Source organism: Diaporthe batatas, assembly GCF_019321695.1.
Source record: "Diaporthe batatas strain CRI 302-4 chromosome Unknown Contig00013, whole genome shotgun sequence".
NCBI classification, from domain to species: Eukaryota; Fungi; Ascomycota; class Sordariomycetes; order Diaporthales; family Diaporthaceae; genus Diaporthe; species Diaporthe batatas.
The window spans coordinates 2,190,400-2,214,127 of NW_025408560.1; the positions used below are offsets into that span (position 1 = coordinate 2,190,400).

General features: G+C 37.7%; 4 protein-coding genes across 4 annotated transcripts; 2 read left to right on the forward strand and 2 right to left on the reverse strand.

Moving 5' to 3' along the window:
• Positions 1-1,843: 1,843 nt before the first annotated feature.
• KVR01_010219 (uncharacterized protein) lies at positions 1,844-3,126 on the forward strand (the record flags this gene model as incomplete). Its single annotated transcript, XM_044789176.1, has 2 exons — positions 1,844-2,812; positions 2,875-3,126. 2 exons carry the CDS (start codon positions 1,844-1,846, stop codon positions 3,124-3,126), a joined length of 1,221 nt encoding a protein of 406 aa, XP_044640378.1.
• Positions 3,127-7,215: 4,089 nt separating this feature from the next.
• Positions 7,216-8,655, forward strand: KVR01_010192 (uncharacterized protein). Its single transcript, XM_044791482.1, has one exon. The coding sequence runs from the start codon at positions 7,238-7,240 to the stop codon at positions 8,288-8,290; it is 1,053 nt and encodes a 350-aa protein (XP_044640351.1). The 5' UTR covers positions 7,216-7,237; the 3' UTR covers positions 8,291-8,655.
• A 1,117-nt stretch (positions 8,656-9,772) lies between these two features.
• KVR01_010662 (uncharacterized protein) lies at positions 9,773-10,651 on the reverse strand (the record flags this gene model as incomplete). Its single annotated transcript, XM_044792342.1, has 1 exon — positions 9,773-10,651. The coding sequence occupies one exon, from the start codon at positions 10,649-10,651 to the stop codon at positions 9,773-9,775; it is 879 nt and encodes a 292-aa protein (XP_044640821.1).
• A 10,105-nt stretch (positions 10,652-20,756) lies between these two features.
• On the reverse strand, positions 20,757-22,928 carry KVR01_010320 (uncharacterized protein). Its single transcript, XM_044783858.1, has 3 exons — positions 22,512-22,928; positions 22,129-22,323; positions 20,757-22,067 (listed from the first exon to the last, which is right to left on the reverse strand). The coding sequence occupies exons 1-3, from the start codon at positions 22,575-22,577 to the stop codon at positions 20,916-20,918; spliced, it is 1,413 nt and encodes a 470-aa protein (XP_044640479.1). The 5' UTR covers positions 22,578-22,928; the 3' UTR covers positions 20,757-20,915.
• Between the last annotated feature and the right edge of the window lie 800 nt (positions 22,929-23,728).

The following is a 23,728-nucleotide window of genomic DNA, read 5'->3' on the forward strand; positions in this document are numbered from 1 at the left end:
ATGGCGGCTGATTGCTAACACGTTGGGATGGCATAAAATAAGTAGGGTAGATCTCCCAACCATCTAGGACGATGTGAAGCATCCTTCTTGACTTTACCAGAGTCTCAAAGGTTACCAACCTCACCGCACGAGAGCTCAGCTGACCACCGACCTTTTTATGCAGTTTCTGGCCATCTACTCAAAATAGCCAACGGCATAATTCACCAGGATGGGCACTACCTCATCTCTTCAAGAACTTCTCAAGGCCTGTGCTGATCACGACTCATGCGGCGATCTTTTGTTCTATCCTCTTGGGAGCATCTCAGCACCCAATCGCATGTCAGTCAGGAGCCTATACTCTCTGGCCAAAAGAAACAGCCAAGTGATACGATCTTTGGCGGAATTCCGTGAGAAAAAGCCTATTCTCATACATCTGGGAGATCACTGGGAGAACATACTTTGGTTCTGGTCAGTGGTCCTCGCGGATGGCCTACCGGTGCTTTCGGCGGCCTTCAGTAATATTGAAGAACATCGCAAGCGTCATTTACAGAATCTATCGTCTTGTCTGGAGTCTCCCATTACCATCACTAATGTCGAGCTTCTTCCCTCTTTCGACGGATGTGACACATTGAGAAAATACACCACGGAGACGCTCAGCAACACCGGTGCATTCTCCGAACTGAGCAATGGGGCAGAAAGCCAAAGAGAACAGCAAACAGACCCTCATTACACTGGTGGATGGACCCCTGCATTGTTGATGTTGACGTCTGGCAGTACGGGGAACGCCAAAGCAGTCAGTTTGACACACCATCAGGTGTTAGCTAGTGTCAGAGGGAAGGCGTCAGTTGGACGACTGCCCGATGACAACAGGCCGTTGTTGAACTGGCTCGGCTTGGATCATGTCGCGAGCCTGGTGGAAATCCATATCCTGGCCCTCTGGCTTAACGCCGAACAGATACACGTCCACGCGGCGGATATTGTTTCCTCGCCTACGAGATTCCTCGATCTTCTCACTGAGCACCGTGTTGCTTTCACGTTTGCGCCAAACTTCTTCCTCGCCAAACTAGTCCAAGTTGTCGATGCTCTATCGGGTCCAGGACCATGGGATTTGTCCAACCTGGCTTTCTTGACCTCTGGTGGCGAGGCCAATGACACGCAAACCTGCATCGCCGCACTGTCTCTACTTATGAGATACGGCGCACGCAACAATGTCATCGTCCCGGGATTTGGCATGACAGAAACTTGCGCGGGGGCTATATTCAGTCTCGAGAGTCCCGACTATGACATCAAAAACAGCTGCTCTACATGCTGTCTGGGCAAATGCATTCCAGGAATCGAGATGCGCGTCGTCGCGGCTGGCTCTGAGCCCACGAAAACCGAGGTTCTCATCGATGAGATAGGCGACCTCGAACTTTGCGGGGACGTTGTTTTCGACCATTACTACCGCGACCCCGAGTCAACACGGGCTGCTTTCACTTCCGATGGCTGGTTTCGGACCGGCGACCAGGCGAAAATCGATCGCAACGGCAACCTTCATTTGTGTGGCCGGCAAAAAGATGTCTTCAACCTGAACAGCGTCAAAGTCCCTTGCACTACTGTTCAATCGGCGGTAGAACAGGCTCTTGGGACACGTGTCAACCGTGTTGTTAGCTTTCCATCCAGGGCGGCTCATACTGAGCAAATCACCGTTGCCTGCATCCCTCATCACTTCCCAATCGCTGATGAAGAGCGAGTTGAAATCAACGACTTGGTATCACGGGCATGCTTGATGTGTTGCGGTCATCAGCCCATCTCCTTCTGCCTGGAGCAAGACTCGGTCTCATTAATCCCAACAACAACACTCGGGAAGATTTCTCGAGCCAAGATGAGATCACTATTCGAAGCGGGTCAGTTTGATCGCGACCTGGCTCTGCATCGTACCGCTGTGAGCGCTGTGAAGCACTTGAGGGCATCGGGAAGCTCTGGCCCCACCGAGGAAGAATCATTTATCCTCAAGCAGTTCTCAACGACGCTAGGACTTTGTGTCGACGAAATGGGTGTTGAGACTTCCCTCTTTGACGTTGGTTGCACCTCCATGGACCTCGTCCGACTCAAGCGCTCCATAGACACCCAGTTCAATGTAACAATACCCGTCGTGGTATTTATGAAGCATCCGACTGCTCGGTCCTTGGCCACTGCCCTCAGATCGCATCTGGCCCGACATTCCGCTGGTCAAGAAGCGTCACCGGCGACCGAATACGACCCGGTGGTGACTCTGAGAGCACAGGGCAAGAAGGCGCCTCTGTGGCTGGTTCATCCGGGAGTGGGTGAGATCCTGGTCTTTGTTGGCCTGTCTAAGCATATGGCTATCGATGACCGTCCTGTGTACGCACTGAGGGCGCGGGGATTCGAGCCTGGGCAGACTTGTTTCTCATCTATCGCGGAGACGGTCGAGGTATATGTGAACGCTATCCGACAGTATCAGCCGAGTGGTCCGTATGCTATTGCTGGTTACAGCTATGGCACTATGCTAGCGTTTGAAATCACCAAGGTGCTCAACTCCATGGATGGAGACGGCTCTGTTCGATTTCTGGGCAGCTTCAACCTCCCCCCACACATCAAGGCACGCATGCGGCATTTGAACTGGAACATGTGCCTCCTTCATCTGGCATACTTTTTAGACTTGACGACGGAAGAGCATGCTGATGTCCGCGAACAAGAAGGCTTCCGGGAATTATCTCGCAGTGCTGCTGTGACTCAGCTGATCCGAGACGCTGATAAGGCTCGGATGGAAGAGCTTGGTCTAGGCGAGACCGAACTCTCAGGATGGGCTGATGTGGCGTTCAGCCTCCAGGTAAGTGGCAGGAATGATCCCTAGACGTCGAATGAGTGAGAATACTGACTGGAATCACGCAGAGCATGGCGACGGAATACGAGCCCAGCGGCTTGGTCGACGTTCTCGACGTCTTCCATGCAAAGCCGTTGAAAGTGGCAGCTGCATCATCGGAAGAATGGGTTCAAGTACACTTGAGCAAATGGAGGGACTTCTGCCGAACAGAGCCAGTATTTCATGCTGTCCAAGGCGCGCACTACACAATGATTGGAAGTGATCATGTGGCCAGTTTTGCCTCCACATTGCAGGTCGCCCTTAGGGCTAGGGGGATCTGACGTTCCAAGGTGTTTCGTTTACTTCAACACAGTTTTTCCTTGATTCCGAATTTAGACTTTCACATTTCATAGTCTACATGGCAGCGTATCGTCAAATAGATGAATTGCGCAGAGACCGATTCAAGTCTGGGATACCCCACAGCCCCCATCTTCGTGCTTGTTGGCTATCAAAGAAGAAAGCTTTCGTCTTAAATACAATTGTGACCTAGCCTGGCTGCTCCCAAGTGCCAAATTATAGCAAGCATTATATAGGTCCAGTTATGGGATCTTGGCTTTATTACATCGTAGCCCAGTAGGATGTGGCCAGATGAGAGTGATTATTTTCTTATTTATATGCTATTCTGAAGCTCTCAGTCATCCTGCTGACTACCCGGGATGGGTGCAATAACATTTCATGGCTTTCCTTTTTTTTTATTCCACAAGCCTCTGAATCCAATGAAGATTACTTTTACTGACTAGAAGATTTCCGTACACTGTAGATAGAAGATCTCATTTCTGGCGCAATATGGTCCACGTATTTTGATGGTGCCGTGAAGTCCCTGAATTAAACCCACAAACACACTGGGCTATTTTGAATATTATCTCTGTCCCGGGTTGTATGAATACGGCCTTCATCGTTTCACATGCTCAAACTACGTACATGTGTAGTTGGGTGACCATGACCCTTGCTGCCACGCAAAGCAGTTCGTTATATTACTATGACTACCGTATTCTGGAGCCAATATTGAGACTTTATTAGTGGATCTGGGTCTGTAAGTTACGCTGGTAGATTTATTGCATCCTGCACTTCAAGGTTTGACTGCCGCTGTTGTCAACCGGGCAGGACCCCAGTTTGTGCATCCGGACTTCGCTCCTGTGGCATATCTTGAAAGCTAACACCTGGATATGTTGGATTGTCGACACGTCAAATTACCTTGCGCATGAAAGGGCTTCTGGCAGATAAAGGAAATGGTTACACACCTGAGCGGGAAGGTTACATTACATGAAGTAAGCATCGCAGCCCCGCCACCTCTCACCCGAGTGCTCTTTGAAGGTGGTTGCCTGGCCACCAGAAAGAGGAAAAAGAAACGTACTATGTCGTGGCATGTGCAAAATATGGCTATTGACAATATTGCCCGAGACTTCGGTGGCACAGGTCAAATGCCTCGATAAATTTAGAAGTGTCAGCAAAAGCAATGATCGACATGTCCAGGTGGTCGAGACTAACATCCAACGTTGAGATTCAGAAAGACCGTGGTCATGTACTCCTGTCGCTGAGTGATCTGAGTCAATATTTCGGCTGTCCTACACCCGGCCGGTGTTATTTCGGTGGCAGCACATGGCGTGGCTTCGTGTAACCGGCTTGGATATAGGATGAGTTCCAGGTTCTAGTTGTGTGCCCGGGTGGCCACGGTCATGCAAAGTCGGCAATGGTACACAGGTACCCCGATCCCCGCCCGGCCTTTCTCTTGTTTGAATCAGCAACATCGCATTCTTTTCTCAATTCAAATGGGATACATGGTTTCCGCGATTCTCTCAGCAAGGTAGTAATCTCCATCCTCATGGGATGCAAGTCGATCCACCAACCTGGTCCGGGCTCTCTTCGCAAATACTACGCAATATCGTTTTCTATAAATTATTGTACATTCTTCTAACCTTCTTTTCTCGCCGCGGCAACAATCTACACCTTTCTCTGTGCCGGAAGAACAAGCAAAGGACACAATTGCCTGAAAAGCTCGACATCGTTGGCGTCCCGTCCGGCGGCGCATTCCGCTGGACCAAGGCTCCTCTGCAGTCTCCAATATTCACCCTCAAACGTGCTTGCCGGCTATGGATTATTTTCTAAAGGCTCTTTAATGCCGTTTGTTATTTCCTCAACACGAACTTGGAAAGCCATGGTTGCCCTGCCGGCTGAGGTGTTTGGTGTGCTTCGAAAGCCCAACAGTGAAGTGAGATCTTTCAAGGCTCTGACAGAAACTCTTGAGCATCCACATGTGATTTCTGATAGTCGTCTCTATACAATGAATTTACACGATGAAGCTGTGTAGAGGCATATGAGAGATCACAAAGACCTTGATTCTCTAGGTAGTATTCATGGCATCAGCGGCTGTTAATGGCCCATTGAGATAGAAACAAATAGGACGGCCTACAATATTGAATCAAGAGTGATAAGCGTGTACCAAACTAATCAATAATTGAGAGAGCCTGCTTGAGTGGTTTGATATACTCATCTGCTGACTGCTGCATGCTGTCCTACGTAGATACAGCACTGGCATGCTAGTCTATGTCAACAGATCTGACATAGATACAGAATCGAAACTCAGGTTTGCAGCCTTTCCTAATGTAAATAAGGTCATTGGGCGCTTATGAAGTGAACACGGGCAACGCGAGCCCGTAAGAAGCATCTACAGTGGGGGGAGAGGAAAGAGGTTGCAGTCTTCAAGTCCATTTGTAAGCCGCTTAAGCGGCATGCATGTGTGGAATCCTCTGTGCTTGATACCTACTTTTCGGCCTGCTTACGCCCTGATGCTCACCACAAAGGATTCGGTGGCGCGCTGAGCTTCCACCTTCCCGTTCAGGCAATTAGCTGATTATCTTAGGGGCATAGTCATTGTCTCACGTGCAGCTCATGCGACCGATCCCCTGTCTGGTGCTCCGTATCCGACATTTTCAAGGCAAATCCAGCGCTGGACCTTGTTCCTTCGGAATGGTCAATCGCAGGTAAAACCCACCAATATCAAACGACCCTTCTGAGAAACATAGAAAAATGTCCCTCGTGATTCATAATTTGAATTGTTTGCGCACAGATGCCGAACGTTTATTGGCGTGGGAACGGTCAACATCTGAAAGCGCGGAAGCCTGTGCTGCTGCAGACCAGGCCACCGCGCTTCAAAATAGCACTTGAGGAATAACAACATCCGTGTGGAACGACCATTGCTGAGTGCTAATTTTCAGAAGCTGTTCCACGAAATGCTCCCTCAGGAATTGCGGGACCTTATTTACTTTAATTGGCTTCAACCAAGGTACATGGACTATTCAACCCCATGGCCTGTACTTCCGCTTGATGGACGCATCGCGGACATGCCCATTCGCAGCATACCGTCATGTCTTCAAGTGACATGGGATCTAATATTCACCAGGGTCGGTCGGGAGCTGGCCACACGTTCTTCCTTGACCAACTCCTTCATCCTTGGATATCGCTACGACTCAGCCACTGTGTACGTCCTCAGAGACTTTTGCAGGGATATCGCCTGTTGTGGAATCTCCCTGTACATGAAGCGGCTTCAGGTTTTCTTCTGGCCCCCCAGAGAGCTTAAGAGGATTATTGGCATTGTGACGGAGAAGCCAAGCTCGAGTGGCATCACATGTTGCCTAGGCCCAAGAATGCTCGTGCACTCGCAAAATGACGGCAGATCTGGGCAGATCTGCGATATATTGATGTATACATCACCAAGGGAGGTGAAACGGAGACTAATTTCATGATCTCAGAACAGGAGTGGCAGGCTTCGATCGGGCCGGGTGAGTTTGGATGAGTGGTTGTGTAGCTTCAAACACATTCACGGCCTGAGAATCAGGCTTCTTTGGCAACATGGAGAGGAAGTGATTACTACCTAAATACCTATGTACGTAATTAGGCCACTTCATGGAAATCCTGGACGCCAGCCCCAAAAGGTGTTGGGGGGTTTTTACTTTGTAATTCGCCCGCAACAGCTGATCCGTTCTCACCGATGAGAACTCTGAATACGAGACTCTTCACATCTAGAACCATCAAGGAAACAAATAAAAGAAAGAAGACTGGGCAACTAGCTAGCTCAGCTAAAAGTATTTGAAATCAGAGGTGGCATTGGTTCACTAGAATTTCTGCAGTTGCATCACATAATAAGCACTAAGGGAAATAGCAGGGAACTTTCATTGTCTTCATCTGATTTGGAATCATCTCCAATGAGGCTGAGGGATTCAATAATATGCAAAGCAGGTGCTGCGCCCGAATTATCGAGCTGAATCACTTTGTGGCTCCCCGCAGCAGCTTGGGTGAATAAGATTAAAAGAGCATCTGGTGCAACAGATCCCCCATAGCAGTCCTGGGTATTGATCGTATCACCCTTCAAACGGAATCTCACGCGACCCAAATATGATCTTTTTCAAGCTCAACCTCGCCCTTGCGCTTTGCATCACCAGCGCCTGCGGCCTCGTCGAAAGAACAGGTCACTCGCTCGACACGAGACACGGATATGGCCACAACGAAAGCGCCCTGCCCACTCTTGAGCCTCTCCAGTACGTGGACACAGCATCTCTCCTCCGCATCGAGTACTACGACGAGGGGCCTCGTGACGCCGAAGCCGTGATCCTCGTGCACGGGTTCCCATATGACATCAACAGCTTCGCAGAGGTGGCACCGCGGCTCGTCAAGAAGGGCTACCGCGTGATCGTGCCCTACCTACGCGGCTACGGCGGCACCCAGTTCCTCAACGAATCTACACCCCGCAGCGCAGAGCAGGCGGCCTTGGGGTACGACCTGCTTACCCTGATGGACGCCCTCGAGATTCAACACGCGATCCTCGCCGGCTTCGACTGGGGCACCATCCCTGTCAACGTGGTCGCCGCCGTCTGGCCGGACCGGTGCGACGGCATGGTCACGGTGGGGAGCTACCTGATCCAGGACCAGCGCAGGGCGTGGGTGCCCCAGGACCCGGACTCCGAGGCGGCGCGGTGGTATTTCTACCTCTTCCTCCACCCCAATGGACCCGTCGCCCTCGAGACGCGACTGAGGGCGTACGCCCGCGCCATCTGGGCCAGGAACTCGCCGCGGTGGAATTTCAGCGAGGCAGAGGTCGATCGCGCGCTGCCTGCGCTGCAGAATCCAGACTTCGTCAACATCACTATCGACTTCTACAGGAATCGTCTCTTGTCCACACCGGGTGATCCCGCGTATGCCGAGCTCGCGGGCACGCTTGATGAGCAGCCGGCCATCTCGGTCCCGGCGGTGACGCTCGACCCCGAGTTCAGCACGACGTTCCCGGCGACGGACGGGTCTGCAGCTGGGCCGCTTTTCACCGGTACCAGGGTACATCACATTGTGCGGGGCGCAGGGGAGAACATACCTCAGGAGAGCCCCGGTGCGTTTGTGGATGCTATCCTTGAAGTTGATGGCTTATCGAAGGCCCAAAGGGCTCGGGCGGCCTGAATGCCACTATCATACGACCCATTCTCTATTGCATGTTCCATTTACAATAACCGGATTGAACAAGAGGTCACAGCAGACCGGATGCAGACGCCGAAAGGATCTTGAGAGCTCCCTCAAACGGCTGAATGGACGGCACCTGGGCACGCGGGATGTTGATAGACTTGGTGTTAGCTCTCAAGGCATGAAGATGTAGACGCATACCTTGGCAGATGTCTTACCGCTACACTCAGAAAGGCACTTGAGTAAATGTGGATTACAATAAAGAAACCGTGGGCTACTTCTGTCCACGATTCTAGTCAACGCCGTCGTCAAGACGGTGCCCCTTAGCCTTGTCTGTGCGTCGCAAGGCTGAGGCTACAAGCACCTATCGTATTATAACTATTGTTATCGGCATCGTGTTCTTTCCAAGCGCTGGGTCTTGAGTGCTTACCACCGTATGAAGGCGCCATGTATGTCCTCGGACGTATACGGAATAGAAGCGAAACCACACAATAAAGAAAATCAATCAATCAACCCGCTAGACTGGAGACTAGGCATCCTCCAAGACTTGCCCACGTGTGTCAAGTGCGCGGACACCATCAATGATCCGTTGTCGCTGTATCTTGATGCTCCAGCTCATCATCAGACCCTCTTTTACTTTTCCAATACGAGATTTGCCCTTCCAGTGTCATCAAGTCTCTCCAGGGCAGATGTCATCGTGATCCTCGAACTCCACCGTGGCACTCAAGTAGATCATACGCGCACTCGTCGTCCTCATTTCCCATGATTCTCATCGATACAACGCCCGCACCGAGTCCGGCCTCCAAACTTCATTCATGACGGCGCGCACATGCATCTCAAGCTGTTGCCTCACGGCCGCGTCGGCGGCAATATATGGGAGTGGTCCATTTCAATGATCTTATTCATTGTGCTGGCGTAGTAAAGATTTTGCTGACGAGTCTAAAGGCCCCAAAGCGATTCGCATGCGTGTCCGGCGAGCACCTGAGCAAGCTGAGACTGCAGGGTATCGGGTCCAAAGGTGTTTGGCTCGATCAGATGTCGATGGGGAGAGCAAGCGATGAGCAAACGTCAACCCAGGCAAGATTCACCTTCACTTGAAGCAGTTTTCACCTTGAAACGGACAGCAATTGGACGGCTTCTGTTTTATTCTTCAAAGATGACTTTGATGCTACCACTCATTGGTGGCTTCTCGAACTCCGGCCTTCAAATGTTGTGATCTCCAATCCGAAGTTGCCCCATTGTGCATGTGCGCTCGTGCATGCGCTTTCTCCTCCAGATGCCCGCACCAACAGTCGCGACCCCATGTTTGCCGTTCACATCGAAGTGTTTCTCACAAAACCTGTACCTCCTCAAATGTGACTTTTCTTCTTTTACCTGCCAAAAAACTGCCTTTGATGCTTGCCAAGTGGCCAGTGTCCTCGTCTGTCTCGCCCACGCCTCCTGCCATCCTTCCTAGCCTCTCGCAGCTTCCAAGGCCGTTGTTCACTGCTCATTCGCAGCAGCCCTGAGCTTCTTCACAGCCTTGAGGGTCTTCGAGTTGGCCAGGAAACCGTCGATGAGTTGAGACCAAGAGATCTGAACACGTGGAGGGGGCCAGACGTTGCCCGTGGGCACGCGCGTGATCGGGACCCGCGTGTGCTGCCACTCGAAAGGAACTGGGTGGTCCTTGTTCTCGTGCCTCTCATCCAGCCAGCCGTCGTCGATCAGCTCCATCGTCTCCAGCTTGTGTCTGGCCATCCTCCTTGCGAACTTGTCGAAGGAGTGGAAATCCCAGCCAAACATGTCGCAGTGCTGGCCCATGAACTGCCGCGGTGGGTCGAGTGCGATGGCCAGGTGCTTGACCTCGGTAATCGTGGCGCAATTGATGGAGTAGGCGATGAAGTCCGCCTTGTCCTTGTGGGGGTTCCCAACCGCCGTGCCGCGGGCGCCAAGGCCATCTTCAGCGGCGAAGTGGAGTGCTGGACCGAGGCCGCTGATGCAGACCTGTCCGTCGGGGTTGTACGGGACCTTGGCGAAGCGAATGGAGATGGAGCCGTCTTGGTTCTGTGTGATGTACTGTATCGTCAGGTAGGCTTCGATCTTGTTCATGGCGGCCTCCCGTGACTCGTAGCAGGCGCCGAGAAGGCCGACGTAGCCCTTGGTGACTTGGATGAAGTCATCGCTTGGGGTCAGGCAGAGGGTGAGTGGCCCAAGTCGGTTGGAGTGGGGATATGCTGGCTGGCGTGCGATCTCGGCGTTGAATCGCTGGAGATTTAAGGTGGGAAGTGCCTCATCCCAGACCATCCGTCGCAGCTCCGCTGAAAGCTTTGGGAAGAAGTGGAACTCAGTAGGTGTGGTGGAGTCCGTCATGATGACATCCATTTTGACAGACGATAGTATGCGTGTGTCGTGGATGTCTGACAAATAGATGTTGTTCTGGCAAAGATTTGTGTTGTTTTGACTAACTCAACATTTGAAGTTAGCGAGGGACTTCGCAACGCCGGTGGTACGAGAGATCTTGCTGATGTACCCCCAAGGCTTTGGGGACAGTTCTTACCAAGTCTTGGACGAGAGAGACGCCGTGGCTTTGGTTCTTGCGAGGGTCAGGATGACTACTGACGAGAGTATCGCAAGGTGTTTTGCTTGAGTGGTACCATGTACGGATCAGAGACCTCAGGAGGATGATATGGGGTCAGACCTGTGAATGGTTTGATGGATGATGGAAGAAGAGAAGAAGGAAAGAATCGATCGAAGGTTTCGGGGGTCGAAGAAATCGTTTATAAACATCAGTCTCGGTCAGTGAATATCAGGTTAAAAGTGAATTGAGATCTCCATAGTGAACGTTAAAAGTAACTAGGTAGTTACTATGGCCACTTCGTTTGATGAAATGATTTCCATAACGTGAATTGGAATTGCGTCACCGGAGCACATACACCCCGATTCACTAGGTGGGACTCATCGAGGCGAGATGGCCCGGAGACTCAAGCATTGGTACCAGGCGTCCCAAGTATGATAACAAGGGACCCGAGGTAACCCGTCGTCAAGAAGGTTAGGCAATCACGAGACAGCAACAGATAAATAGTCCCAAGGTCCTAATACTAGTCTCGTGATCCCTACTCACCATGAATTCCAAGATATTCTTCGCTTGGGCTTAGGTTGACAGGAAGCCACCGAGTACAACATCACAAGGACTCCTCGAATCTGAACACGTACTGCGAGGCAGCTGAGACGGCCTTTTCTGGCACCAATGGCTTAAGGAAGGCGGGCGATAATTGCCCTTCCAGGTGGCTATTACTTTCCTCCTATAAACACTGTTCACAGTCCGATGGATATGGGAGCCCTCGAAAGCATGAAGTGTTGGGCTGAGTTAGTGAAGAATGATTTCCGAAAGACGGATTTGAAAACGGGTTTCTAGGACGGCCTGGAAACAGTACGTATCGTTTGAGCTTCCCCAGGTAACCGGAAACGGACTTGATATGGCGCATAGCAAGTCAAGTCGTGTTGCAAAGATTGAACTATTTCATCATCACGTCGGTGTGACTGTGAGTCAAACACCTACGTGTCGATTATGCAGGGAATTCAATGTTTCGCTCCAATGGAGGTATTATGTCTTCTTTTGCGAGCAAAGTTGGCTGCTCACAGTCTCCTGCGTACGTCCTCAGGACTACAACGAGCTTAACTCCGATGAAGAGAAACGTTTCAATACAAGCTGCGACTTGAGGGTTCCACTAGAGATATTGCTATAGGAAACATACGACATAGGCGCTTATATATGCATCACTTAGATTCAGACCCCAAGTATATGCCATGCCCAGTTGCGCATGTGTTTAGTGTGGCAGGCACGATAGGGTGCAGCCACGCCTGCACATAGATAGATAGATAGGGTACAGGGAGGTAGCCAGCTAGCTGCTAGCTAATACTAGCTAATAGGTATATAGGTTATATCTTTAAGCTTACCTTAAAAACTATAGGTAAACCTTTTAACTACTAAACCTTTCTTCTATATTATATATAAATATAATATAGTTATATTTTAACTTATATATTATAATTAATAGTTATAATTTTATATATTATAAAAATATTAAAGTTCTTTATTTTTATTTATTTTTATATTTAAGTAATTAATAGAAGTTAATATATTAATTACTTACTTTTAGCTATTTAAAGTTAATAAAGCTATTAATAATATTATTAAATAAAGTTAATACCTTATTAATATCTACTTTATTTAATAATTAATATTATTAAATAAAGTTAATAATTTATTAATATTAATATTAAATAATAATAACTACTTTCTTATAAGTAATATATTTATAATTATAAAGTTAAGTATACTTCTCTTTTATAAAGTAATTATTAATAAAGTTAATAATTAATTATATAATTTATATTATATACTTTACTTTATTATTATATTTTAAATTTTAAAATTAGAGGAAGTTAGTATCTTAATAATAAATATTATAGATATTATAATTCTATATATATAAGTAAATTTAATAACTTTTATATCTTTTTTCTTATATTTATTTTATTTTTATTATATTTTATTTTTAAAAGTTAATTTATATCTCTATTTAATTATAAATAGTATAATAGATTAAATATTAGGTACCTTTTAATAAAGTAATAACTTTAATTAAAATTAATATAATTATTTTTACCTTTTATAATTTAATTACCTTTATTATTAATAATATTATTATTTAATAAAGTTCTTTAAACTTTAATATAAAACCCTTTAGAATAGTCTTTTCTATTCTAAATACTTTTAAATATTATAATTTTAAATTTAATCTTTATTTCTTTTATCTATTATAAATAAATCCTTTATAATATATTTTATAATCTATTAACCTTTTAAATAATAATAAAGTATTTATTAAATTAAGCTATTTAAGAAGGGGTATAATATATTAAGATATAAAGAATAAAAGTAATATAAAACCTTAAAGGAAGATATAAATTTTTAAAAAAATAATTAAATCTTTAAAGATTTTCCTTTAAATATTAATTATATATATAAATATATATATTTAGTAAAGGATTAATATATTTAAAATAAAAAATTAAAGTTATTAAAATATAGTTATATAATATAAATAATATCTTATAAAAAATAAAAACTATAATTTAAAGTTTAACTTAAGGTATAATAATATAGTTATTTATTTAATACTTATAGTTATACTATTTTAATTATAGTAAGCTTTTAAAATAAAATATATTTAATTCTTAATTTAAAATTAATCTATTATTTACTTTATATTTATTTTAAAATATTTAATTTAATTATCCTACTAGATATTTAATAAAGTATTTAATATATTATTATAATAACTTACTACTTTCTTATTAAACTATATAGAAAGTATTAAAAAGATAAATAATAATATATATATTACTATTTTACCCCTTTAATTAAGTTAAATTATTTAAATTACTTTTATTATAAATATACTTAACTATTATTAAAAATATCCAATCTTTTTAAAAAGTCACTCTCTTTTATTAAATAGCTATAAATAACTTATTAATTACTATTTTATAAGTAACTATAAATACCTTACTTATTACTATCTTATAAATAATAGTTAAATATACTACCTATACCTTAATATCTACCTTATAGTTACCTACTCTTTAAATACCCCCTATACTAATCTATACTTAAAGTACCCTATAAAGTACCTCTACTTAACCCACCTTATAGTTAACTATATAGCTCACTTTATAGTTTAACCTTACTAAACTTCCCTCTATATTAGTCTTTATATAAATATTCTTTATAATATACTTAACCTTCTTATAATTAAGAGACTATTAAGGTAATTAATTAATCTAATTATATATATAATTTTTAATACCTTTAATTTAAAATAAAGTTAATATATTCTAATATTTCTAACTACTCTTTTATTAACTCTCTATTTTATAATAATATTTATAATAAACTTAAGCTTTATAAATAAATTAATATCTTTAACTCTTTATATAAGGATATTAAAGGTCTTAACTTTATTTTTAAATAAAAATACTATTTATATAAATATTAACTATTTTAAAAATATATATTAAATCTTCTTAATAACTACTATATACTACTTAATTATTAATAGAAAATACTTTTATTATTACTTAAACGTTTAAAAATCTTACCTTTATTATTAATATATTAAGTTAATATATAAGAATTATTAAGCTCTTCTTAATAGTAAAATAAAGTTTATTATTAATACTTTAAAAAAATAATTTTTATTAAGTAATCTATTATTATAAATATATATAACTCTACTTATATCTCCTTAAAGCTACTTTATAAAAACTATAAGGCTTTAAATAACTACTTTTAAAAGATTTATTAAGTTTAAGTAATAAAACTTATTTATTTTAATAATAATAATTAAAATAAAATACTTTATTAAATTTAAAATTTAATATTTATTATATTTTAATAGAATATTAAATTATTTAATAAGTTTAAGTTATTATTAAGCTATATAAAATATATTAATAAGTATTATAATACTTTATTAACTTTTATTAAAGATATTTATAACCTTAATAACTTTACTAACCCCTTATCTAAATTATACTAATATAATAATTATAAATATTATAATATAAATTATTATAATAATTATTATAATAATTAATATAATAATTATTATTCTAATTAATATAATAATTATTATTCTAATTAATATAATAATTATTAAAAGTCTTATATTAATAACTATAATAAGGTTAATTATTATAATAAGTATTTAAATAATAAAAATAAGTCCTATAATACTGAATAATATAATTATAATAAAGCTAATAATATTATACTAATATAAAACTTTAATTCTAACTATATTTATATAATATATTTTAATTTTAATAGTAAGTATAAATTTAAATTATTTAATTCTAATATTAATAATAGCTTTATAAATAATATTTTATTAATAAATAATTATTATAAATTTTAAATATTAAAAGCTTTAAATCTATTTATAATAATTATAAAGCTACTTTTCTGTTAATAATACCTTTTTACTATTTAAATAAACATAATATTTATTTAAAATTAAAGTTTATTCTTAATAATATTAACTTTATTAAAGCTATATAAAATCTATCTACTTTTATTTAAAAATATTCTTATAAAGATATCCTTAAGGGTAATAAATATTATTACTATAAGTAGTTTTATATATTTATATATTAAGATATAAAGTATTATTAATAATAAGAATATTAAGCTTTATTTTAATATTAGTATTAGTTAATTATTTATAGTATATTTATTTTTAATAAGTTTATATATATTATTAAATTAATTTTTAATTAAAGAATAGTAAATTATATAATATTAATAATATTAAAGGATATTTTTAAACTTAATAAACTTATAAGTTTTATTTTTATATTATTAAAAGTAAGATAAATAGAATATTTAATATTATTAAATATAATATAAACATTTAAATTATTAAGAATAGTTATTTATTTATAAACTATTTATTAAATATAAATTAATAGAAATTTTAAAATATAGTAATCTTATATAAAAGTAATATAATTATATTTTAAATAATTATAACTTTTATATTTTTATATTATTAAAAGGTATTCAAATTAATAATTTAAAAATTACTTTAGTTTATTTAATAATATTAAAACTAAACTAAATAGTATATATAGCTATAAATTATATTAACTTTTAAAAAACTAAACTTTATTTTTACCTTTTATATCTAACTATTATAAATACTATATTAGATATTAAGGTCTTTAAGTTTATAATACTTTTAACTTTAACTTTAAGTTTTAAAGATAAATAAGTATATTTATTTAAAAACTATTTATAATTATAAAGATATTATTTATTTTATAATAAGCTTTAATAAAGTAATTAAAGTTTTATTATATTTAATATTATTAATTAAATTATAATAGTTATTAAGTTTTAATATAAGGATTTTACTAATAGTATTTATAATATATTTTAAAAGCTATTATAGAATATTAGAATTATTTTAATAGGTATTAAATTTAAAATAATTTTAATATTATTATTTTATATAAGGTAAGAATATTAATATTAAATCTTTAAACTTTAATTTAATTTTAATAACTTTATATAATAATATAATTTATATAATAATTATAAAATTAAACTTTAAGTTATATAAGCTTAAAGATATTATAAAGATACCTTTTAATATAGTTTATTTTAATTAAATTAAAGGATTACTTAATATTAAAATATTTAATAAAGCTTTTCTTTAATTATTAAAAATAGTATTTATATTTATAATATAAATTTAATTTATATTATTAAACGTTATAAATTAATAAAATTTTACTTTAAATTATAAAAAATAAAGGACTAATTAATATATTTAAAACTAAATAATAAAGGTTTTATTAATTAATAGTTAGTAATATACTAAGTTTAATTATTATTATTACCTACTTTTATATAAAGATAAGAAGGTTTTAATAAAATTTATAGAAAGTTTTATAAATAAGGGTATATAGAAAAATTAATAAGATATATCCTTTTATTTTATTTATTTTTATAGTTTAATATATTATTTATAATATTAAAAGGGATAAATAGTTATTAATTTATAATTACTTAATAAGTAGGCTATTTTAAATAACTATTTACTTTCTTTATAGTTAAACTTAATTAATATTATATATAATAAAAGTTTATTATAGTTATTAATACTTTTATTTTCTTTTATTAGTTTTAATTTACTTTATTTATTAAAATTAATTTATAATTATAAGTTATTAAAACTTTAAGTACTTTAAGGTTATATTAATAAACTATTATAATTTATTAATTTATACTTAATATTTTATAAATTATCTTTTAAAAAGTATAAAAATTCTATTATATATTTATTAATAATATAATTATTTTTAAATATATTTAAAAAGTATTATAAATATTTATTTATTATTTTTAATTTATTTTTAATAAGGGTATATTAATTTTACTTAAAATTATTCCTTAATTATTTATTAGTTAAGCTATTTAGTTTTATATTAATTTATTTAATTTATTTATTATTAAAAATATATTAAAAGATTTTAAAACTTTAAGTTTTTAAATATTTAAGTCTTTAAAAATATATTTAAGTATTATAGGATTCTTATATATAATAATTTTATATTATATATAAGTTTTTAAAACTCTTTAGAAATATAAGGTTACTCTTCTTACTATTAAATAAGTAGTTAGTTATATTAAAGTAGATAATAAAAGTAAGTATTTAATTTATATTAACTTTATTTAATTTAATTTAACTCTATAAAAATTATTTTCTTTAATACTTTTAAGTTTATATATATAAAAGCTTTACCTTTATTATATAATATTAAATAAACCTTTATTTCTTTAAATTAATAATAGTTTTTAATATAGTTTTAACATTATAATTTTTATTTAAAAATAATATAATATTTACCTTTAAATAGAATATACTCTTTATAATTATTAAACCTATTATATTCCTTAATTATTATTTATTAAAATTAAAATTTAATTATAACTCTTTTAAATTTAAAGTAGTCTATTTTATTTAATTTATTAAGTATTTATATATTATATTTTACTTTTAAATTATTTAATTATTATTTTATAAATTATAATACTATATATAATATTATTAAATAGATAATATTAAATATAATCTTAACAAATTAATTTAATTATTATTTTATTAATATTAGTATTTATTTAAATAAATATAAGCTTTAAGTTTACTATTTAATAAACTATTTTAACTTTATATTTAATATTTTATTTTAACTAAAAGTATTTAATAATATTATTATTAAAAGTACTTTAGAAACCTATTCTTAATTTTATTTAAAATAATTATACTAATTATATATTATTTATTACTAAAATATAAATAAATAATTCCCTTTATTAATATTTTATTAAAATTTATAAGTATAATTTTATTTATAATTAAATTATTAATAGTTTAACGATATTTATAATAGTTAGTTATAAATTAATTATTATTAAAAATAATAAAATTATTATTTTAACTTTAAAGTTTAAATATATATTTTATTTAATTAATTAATTATTATATAACTATAATAATAAAGGTTAAGAATATTTATATATTTTTAATATTTAATTTAAGAAATATTAATTAATATTTATAATAATAAGTATTATTTTAATTATAATTATATAATAATAACCCTTAATAGTATTTATATAAAAGAAAGAAATATAAAATTAAAATATATATAAAGTATTATTATTAATATGAAATATAATATAAGGATAATTAAAATTATTTAAAATCTTTAACTAATTTAAACCTTTAAAAGGTCTATATATATTATTATTATAAACTTTATAATTACCTTATTATTAATACCTTTTATAAATATTTTATAAAGTTTAAAGAGTTTTAACTCCTTTAATTTAATAATATTAATTATATATAAAATATTAAAATATATACTTTTAATATTTAAATATATAACTTATATTATTAAAAATTAAATAGCTATTTTAATATATTAATTATTATTAAGTAATTAATTATACTTTTAAGCTATTATTTTAAATTAAAATATTAAATTCCTTTTATATTCTAATAGAGTTTATAAAAGCTTTTAAAATATATCTTTAAATAATAATAACTTATTATTTTAAGTAAATAAATAATTTAAATATAAAAACTAAAATATAAAATTAATATTTTACTATTATATTATTAAATACTTTAACTATAATTGAATTAATATACTTTTAACTTTATAATAAAATTTAAATAAAGTATATTTATATACTCTTAAAATAAATCTTTATAAATTTCTATTTAAATTTAAAATCTTTAAACCTATTAATAAACTAATAAGCTTTAAACTTTCTTTATAAACTATAAATATTTAATTTATTTAAAAATATTTATAATAAAATATTTAATTAACTATAAATATAATTACTTTAAATAATAAAATTTAATATAATATTTAATATTAATAATAAAGTTTAGCTTAAAATAAATAAAGTTTATAAACCTCTTTTAAAACTTAAAATACTAAACTAATAACTCCTTAAAAGACTTTTATACTATTATTACTAAAATCTCTTTACTAATATACTATTTAAATTTTAATAAAAATAAAAATTATATTAATTTAATTATTTTATTTAATATCTTTATTATATATAACTTATAAAATTAAAAATTTAATTAATAAATTTCTTAACCTTTATTTATTAAATATATTAATTTATTAATTAAAAGAAGAAATACTTTAAAATTAAATAAATATTTAATTAATAATTATTTAATAAAATAATTAAATATTTAATTTAAGAAAAATATAGTTTAAAATATAATAAATAAAAATAAAATATAACCTTAAATATATTAAAAATTAATTAAGGAGTTTAATACTTATAAAAAGGAATCTACTTAACTATATTATAATAAAAGTAATAAAAATATTATAACTTTTCTATAACCTTAATATTTATAATAAATATAATAAAATATAACTATACTTATATATAAATAAATAAATAAAGTATAAAAAGGTAACTAATTAACTATTAACTAATATTAACTAATAGATATATAAGCCACATTTTTAAGCTTACCTTAAAGATTATAAATAGACTTTCTAACTATTAGACCTTCCTTTTATACTATATATAAATACAATATAGTCACACCTTAACTTATATACTACATTTAATACCTTTAGACCGGGCTACAATAAGTTAAAATAAAAGGGAGTAGACTTAATTTATAAAAGAAAAAGCTAAATTAATATAAAGAAAACCTTTCTTATAGGCTCCTAGTTAAAATTATAATATAATTTTATTTCTTACTTTATTATATTAATAATAATATAAAAGCTTAAATAACTATTATAATTTATTATATATTTAAAAATATTTATAATAATTATTATTAATTATAAAGTAATAAGTAAATATAATAAATAAAATAAATTTATTAGAAATTATAAGTAAAAGAATATTTTATTTTAAATTAATATAAATATATTATATTTTAATATATTTAATACTTTTAATTAATTTTTATATTTAAAATATATTTAATTATAACTTTATAAAATAATTTCTAATTATTTTATTTTTAATTCTTTAATATTATATATATAGTAGTGAATACTTAAGACTTAGCTTTTAAAGACAACCGTAATCCTAATAATAGTATAGAGAGAATATAGTACATTGGTGGGTATGTCGTCTTATGCTCGTGCTGTACAGATAAGGCAAGAAGGTATCGCTCTTGATGGCGCCGCTGACTGGACTCGTCGACACAAGTAGCCCAAGGGCCCAGGGCATCTAGAATGGTGATTCCCTGTGGTATCTGCTTGACTGTTAATCCATAGATGCTGGCAGGCACCCCCCTGAGACGACGGCCGCCCCAACGGTTGTCTGCGACACACCGAAGGCCAGCTGTGGTTGAACATGATTTCATTACTAGAATATTCTTTTCTGTACAGGCCCGTTTTATGGTAGGTTGCACTAAGTTACAATGCGAAGCTTGAAAAAAGGTAGAGACTGATAGGAATCTATAGCCGATCATGGTCTCGCCCCGGGTGGTCCTGTCTGGCGCACCAGTCATACGAACGATCGATACTGGCCCATCTGCTCAAGCGGCCACTTGATGACCTCCCTCCACCGGCGCGAGATGAGCCGCTCGACGTCCGTGGCGACGCTGACGCCCCACCCTTTGACGAACCACGTCTTGCTCTCGGCGCGGTACATGATGCAGCAGTAGTACATGATGACCAGCAGCGCGACCTCGTTCCGCTGCCTGACCAGCTGGATGTAGTCCTCGGCGATGGTGATGGGCCAGTAGGTCGTGACGCGCATCTCGGCGTCGTCGGTCGTGACCACCGCCTTCTCGATGGCGTCGATCAGCTTCCTTATCTCGAGGTCCACCAGCACCACCACCAGGTTGTCGATGTCCGGCTCGCCCTTGATCGCCGCCGACAGGTTGCGCAGCTCCTCGGCCAGCCTCGGCATGAACGCGTTGTTTTTGTTGTGCGTCTGGAAGTGGAACAGATCCTTGAAGTAGCCGGCCTGGATGCACTCCTCCGAGGACTGCAGCACGCTGGCGACGCCCCTGTCGAGTATGAACACGTCGATCATGTCTTCGATGGTCGGCGGCCGCTGGCCCTCGAACAGTGGCGAGTCGTTGGGCCTGATGTTAGCAAAGGAGGCAAACGCCCCTACGAGAAGCAGCGAGGACGCCATGAACAAGGCGTGGCAGTTCTCTGACGTGATGGCTGCGAGATGGCCGCGCATTCCTTCGATAGACCGGTTCTGGTGCTGTGACGCGTGGAGAGAATGCTCGCTCCTCTGCCCCGGGTGAAGGTAGGCCTGGTGGAAAGCAGCCACTGCGAGAATCTGGTGGACTAGGAAGGGGTATTTGTACGCGAGCTTTGGAACCTGCACCTGCCAGACATGCAGCTCGTCCTGGGCCCTCGGGAGAGTTAGTGAGGTCGCGACACTATAGTGATGCATCAATTCGAGGTCCTGGATCCAGGCGGCCTCGCGCTCGCCGCCTATGGGGAGCATGAACTTGTCGAAGTAGGGGAAGGGGTCCTCGTCTGTCGAGGGCGGCGTCATCGTCTTGTGCCTCTCGGGGTCGGGGCACAAGGTCGCCGTCGCGGTTGGCGTCTGCACGAGCGAAGGGTCCGGAGGACTCAGGCTCTGGAAGGGGGAATTGATTGAATTGAAGTCGGGCAAGTCAGGCAGTGAGCGTCTCTGGATACGGAACTGTCAGACTCAACCATGTCCGTATCGCATCCCGGAGGCTGGACCTTACATGATCCAAGGTCGAAAAGCTGGTCTTGGAGCCCTCGGGGCTGGCTGAAGCTGTCGTCACCGAGTTCTCCCTCTCCCGCTGCTCCTGCTCCCGCTCCCTCGCCTCCCTCTGAAGAATGGCAGGGGGCGGGTTGTCCAACAGACTGCACTTCACATCGTGCCGTATACAGGCCGAGCAGGGCCTCTTCTCATCGCACTGGCATGCGGTCAGCTGATATTCCTTGGCCAAATCGGACCTGTGCGAAGGGACAAAGAGATCGAGGCATATTGGTGGGGAGCAAAGAGTCCAGCACGGAGTGCCAGCGGGTGATCCGGACATGGCATTGGGCACGTAACCTTAGGAGGAGCGGCGCAGTGGGTCAAGTCAAATACCCCGTAACTCACCTTGACACGTCGCTGCCGGCATCGCATACACCCATTCCTCGACTTTGTATATCCAAGTCGCGGCATGGAGACGGTGATTGTTCATCTAGATGCCAGGTTGGTCCGATAGGGCGGTTGGTTGTGTGTGCGTTAGGTTAGCGAGAGCGAGAGCGAAGTGATAGTGAGTGACCCGGGACAAAAGGGGATGAGAGCTTTGATGTGACGGAGCTGGCCCACACCAAGCGAGCGGATCAGTGGCCCCGGCAAGACGGATCAAGCAGATACAGTTCGTGTTCTCGGGAGAGAAGAGTGCCGGACGAGGTTGAAGATTCAAATACAAAACTCGAGGACGGTGAGGCCGCCTTGGGAGTGCATTGAGTAGCTTCGGATTCTTGACGTCTGGACTCGGCTAGACTTGACACATTTGGAGGTTTCGAGGGGCCCAAAGTTGGAACATGGAGGAGTCGAAGAGGGCCTGTTGGGCTGCCCAAGCCCACGATTAGCGGACAGCGCTGATCTCGGACATGAAACCGGGTTAACTACGACGGGAGCTCCGCAGCAACCTATTCGTCCAACGGATAAACATGACCTGGCCTAGCTCTGCTCTCCTCGCCTCCAAGCCGCGACTCATTACTGCTCGACCACTGCACCAGAATCCAGAGAGCGTTTCTCAGGATCAGGATGGAGGGCCGAGCGTGCCGCCCTTCTTTTTTGACACCCTCAAGCCACTGGACGTGCAGCCCGCAGGCGCTGCGACTCGCCACAAATACCCAGGCTGGGGCCATACCGTGTTTGGGCATTGGCTCGCCGTGGACTGGGATCTCGGCGCACGTTTTGTTTTACCAAGCCCTTGCAGGAGGGGTTTGTCGGCGAAGATATTTATATACACAAACTCACTTGACGCTTACTTTCTTGGCTTCTCCTGCCGCTGAGAAAAGTTTTGATTTCCCTCACGACATCCCATCACGGGACGTCCTCGAATGCCTTGCCAAGCCAGACAGTGTCCCTTCAATCTTGGGAAACCACAGCGGGCATTTGCATTCGAAGTGTCTGGCCTCCACCCAACAAACCGTTTCCTTCAATGACGTCGGCAAGTTGCAGCAGCTGACAGACGCTGCCAGCCCGTTCAATGTTGCAGGCCGTACTTTAATGTTGTCAGAGATGATCAAGCATTGGCTAAACGTTCTTGCAGCATCAATGATAATTGGCAATGCGAAAAGTCTCGCAGGCTGGCGCAT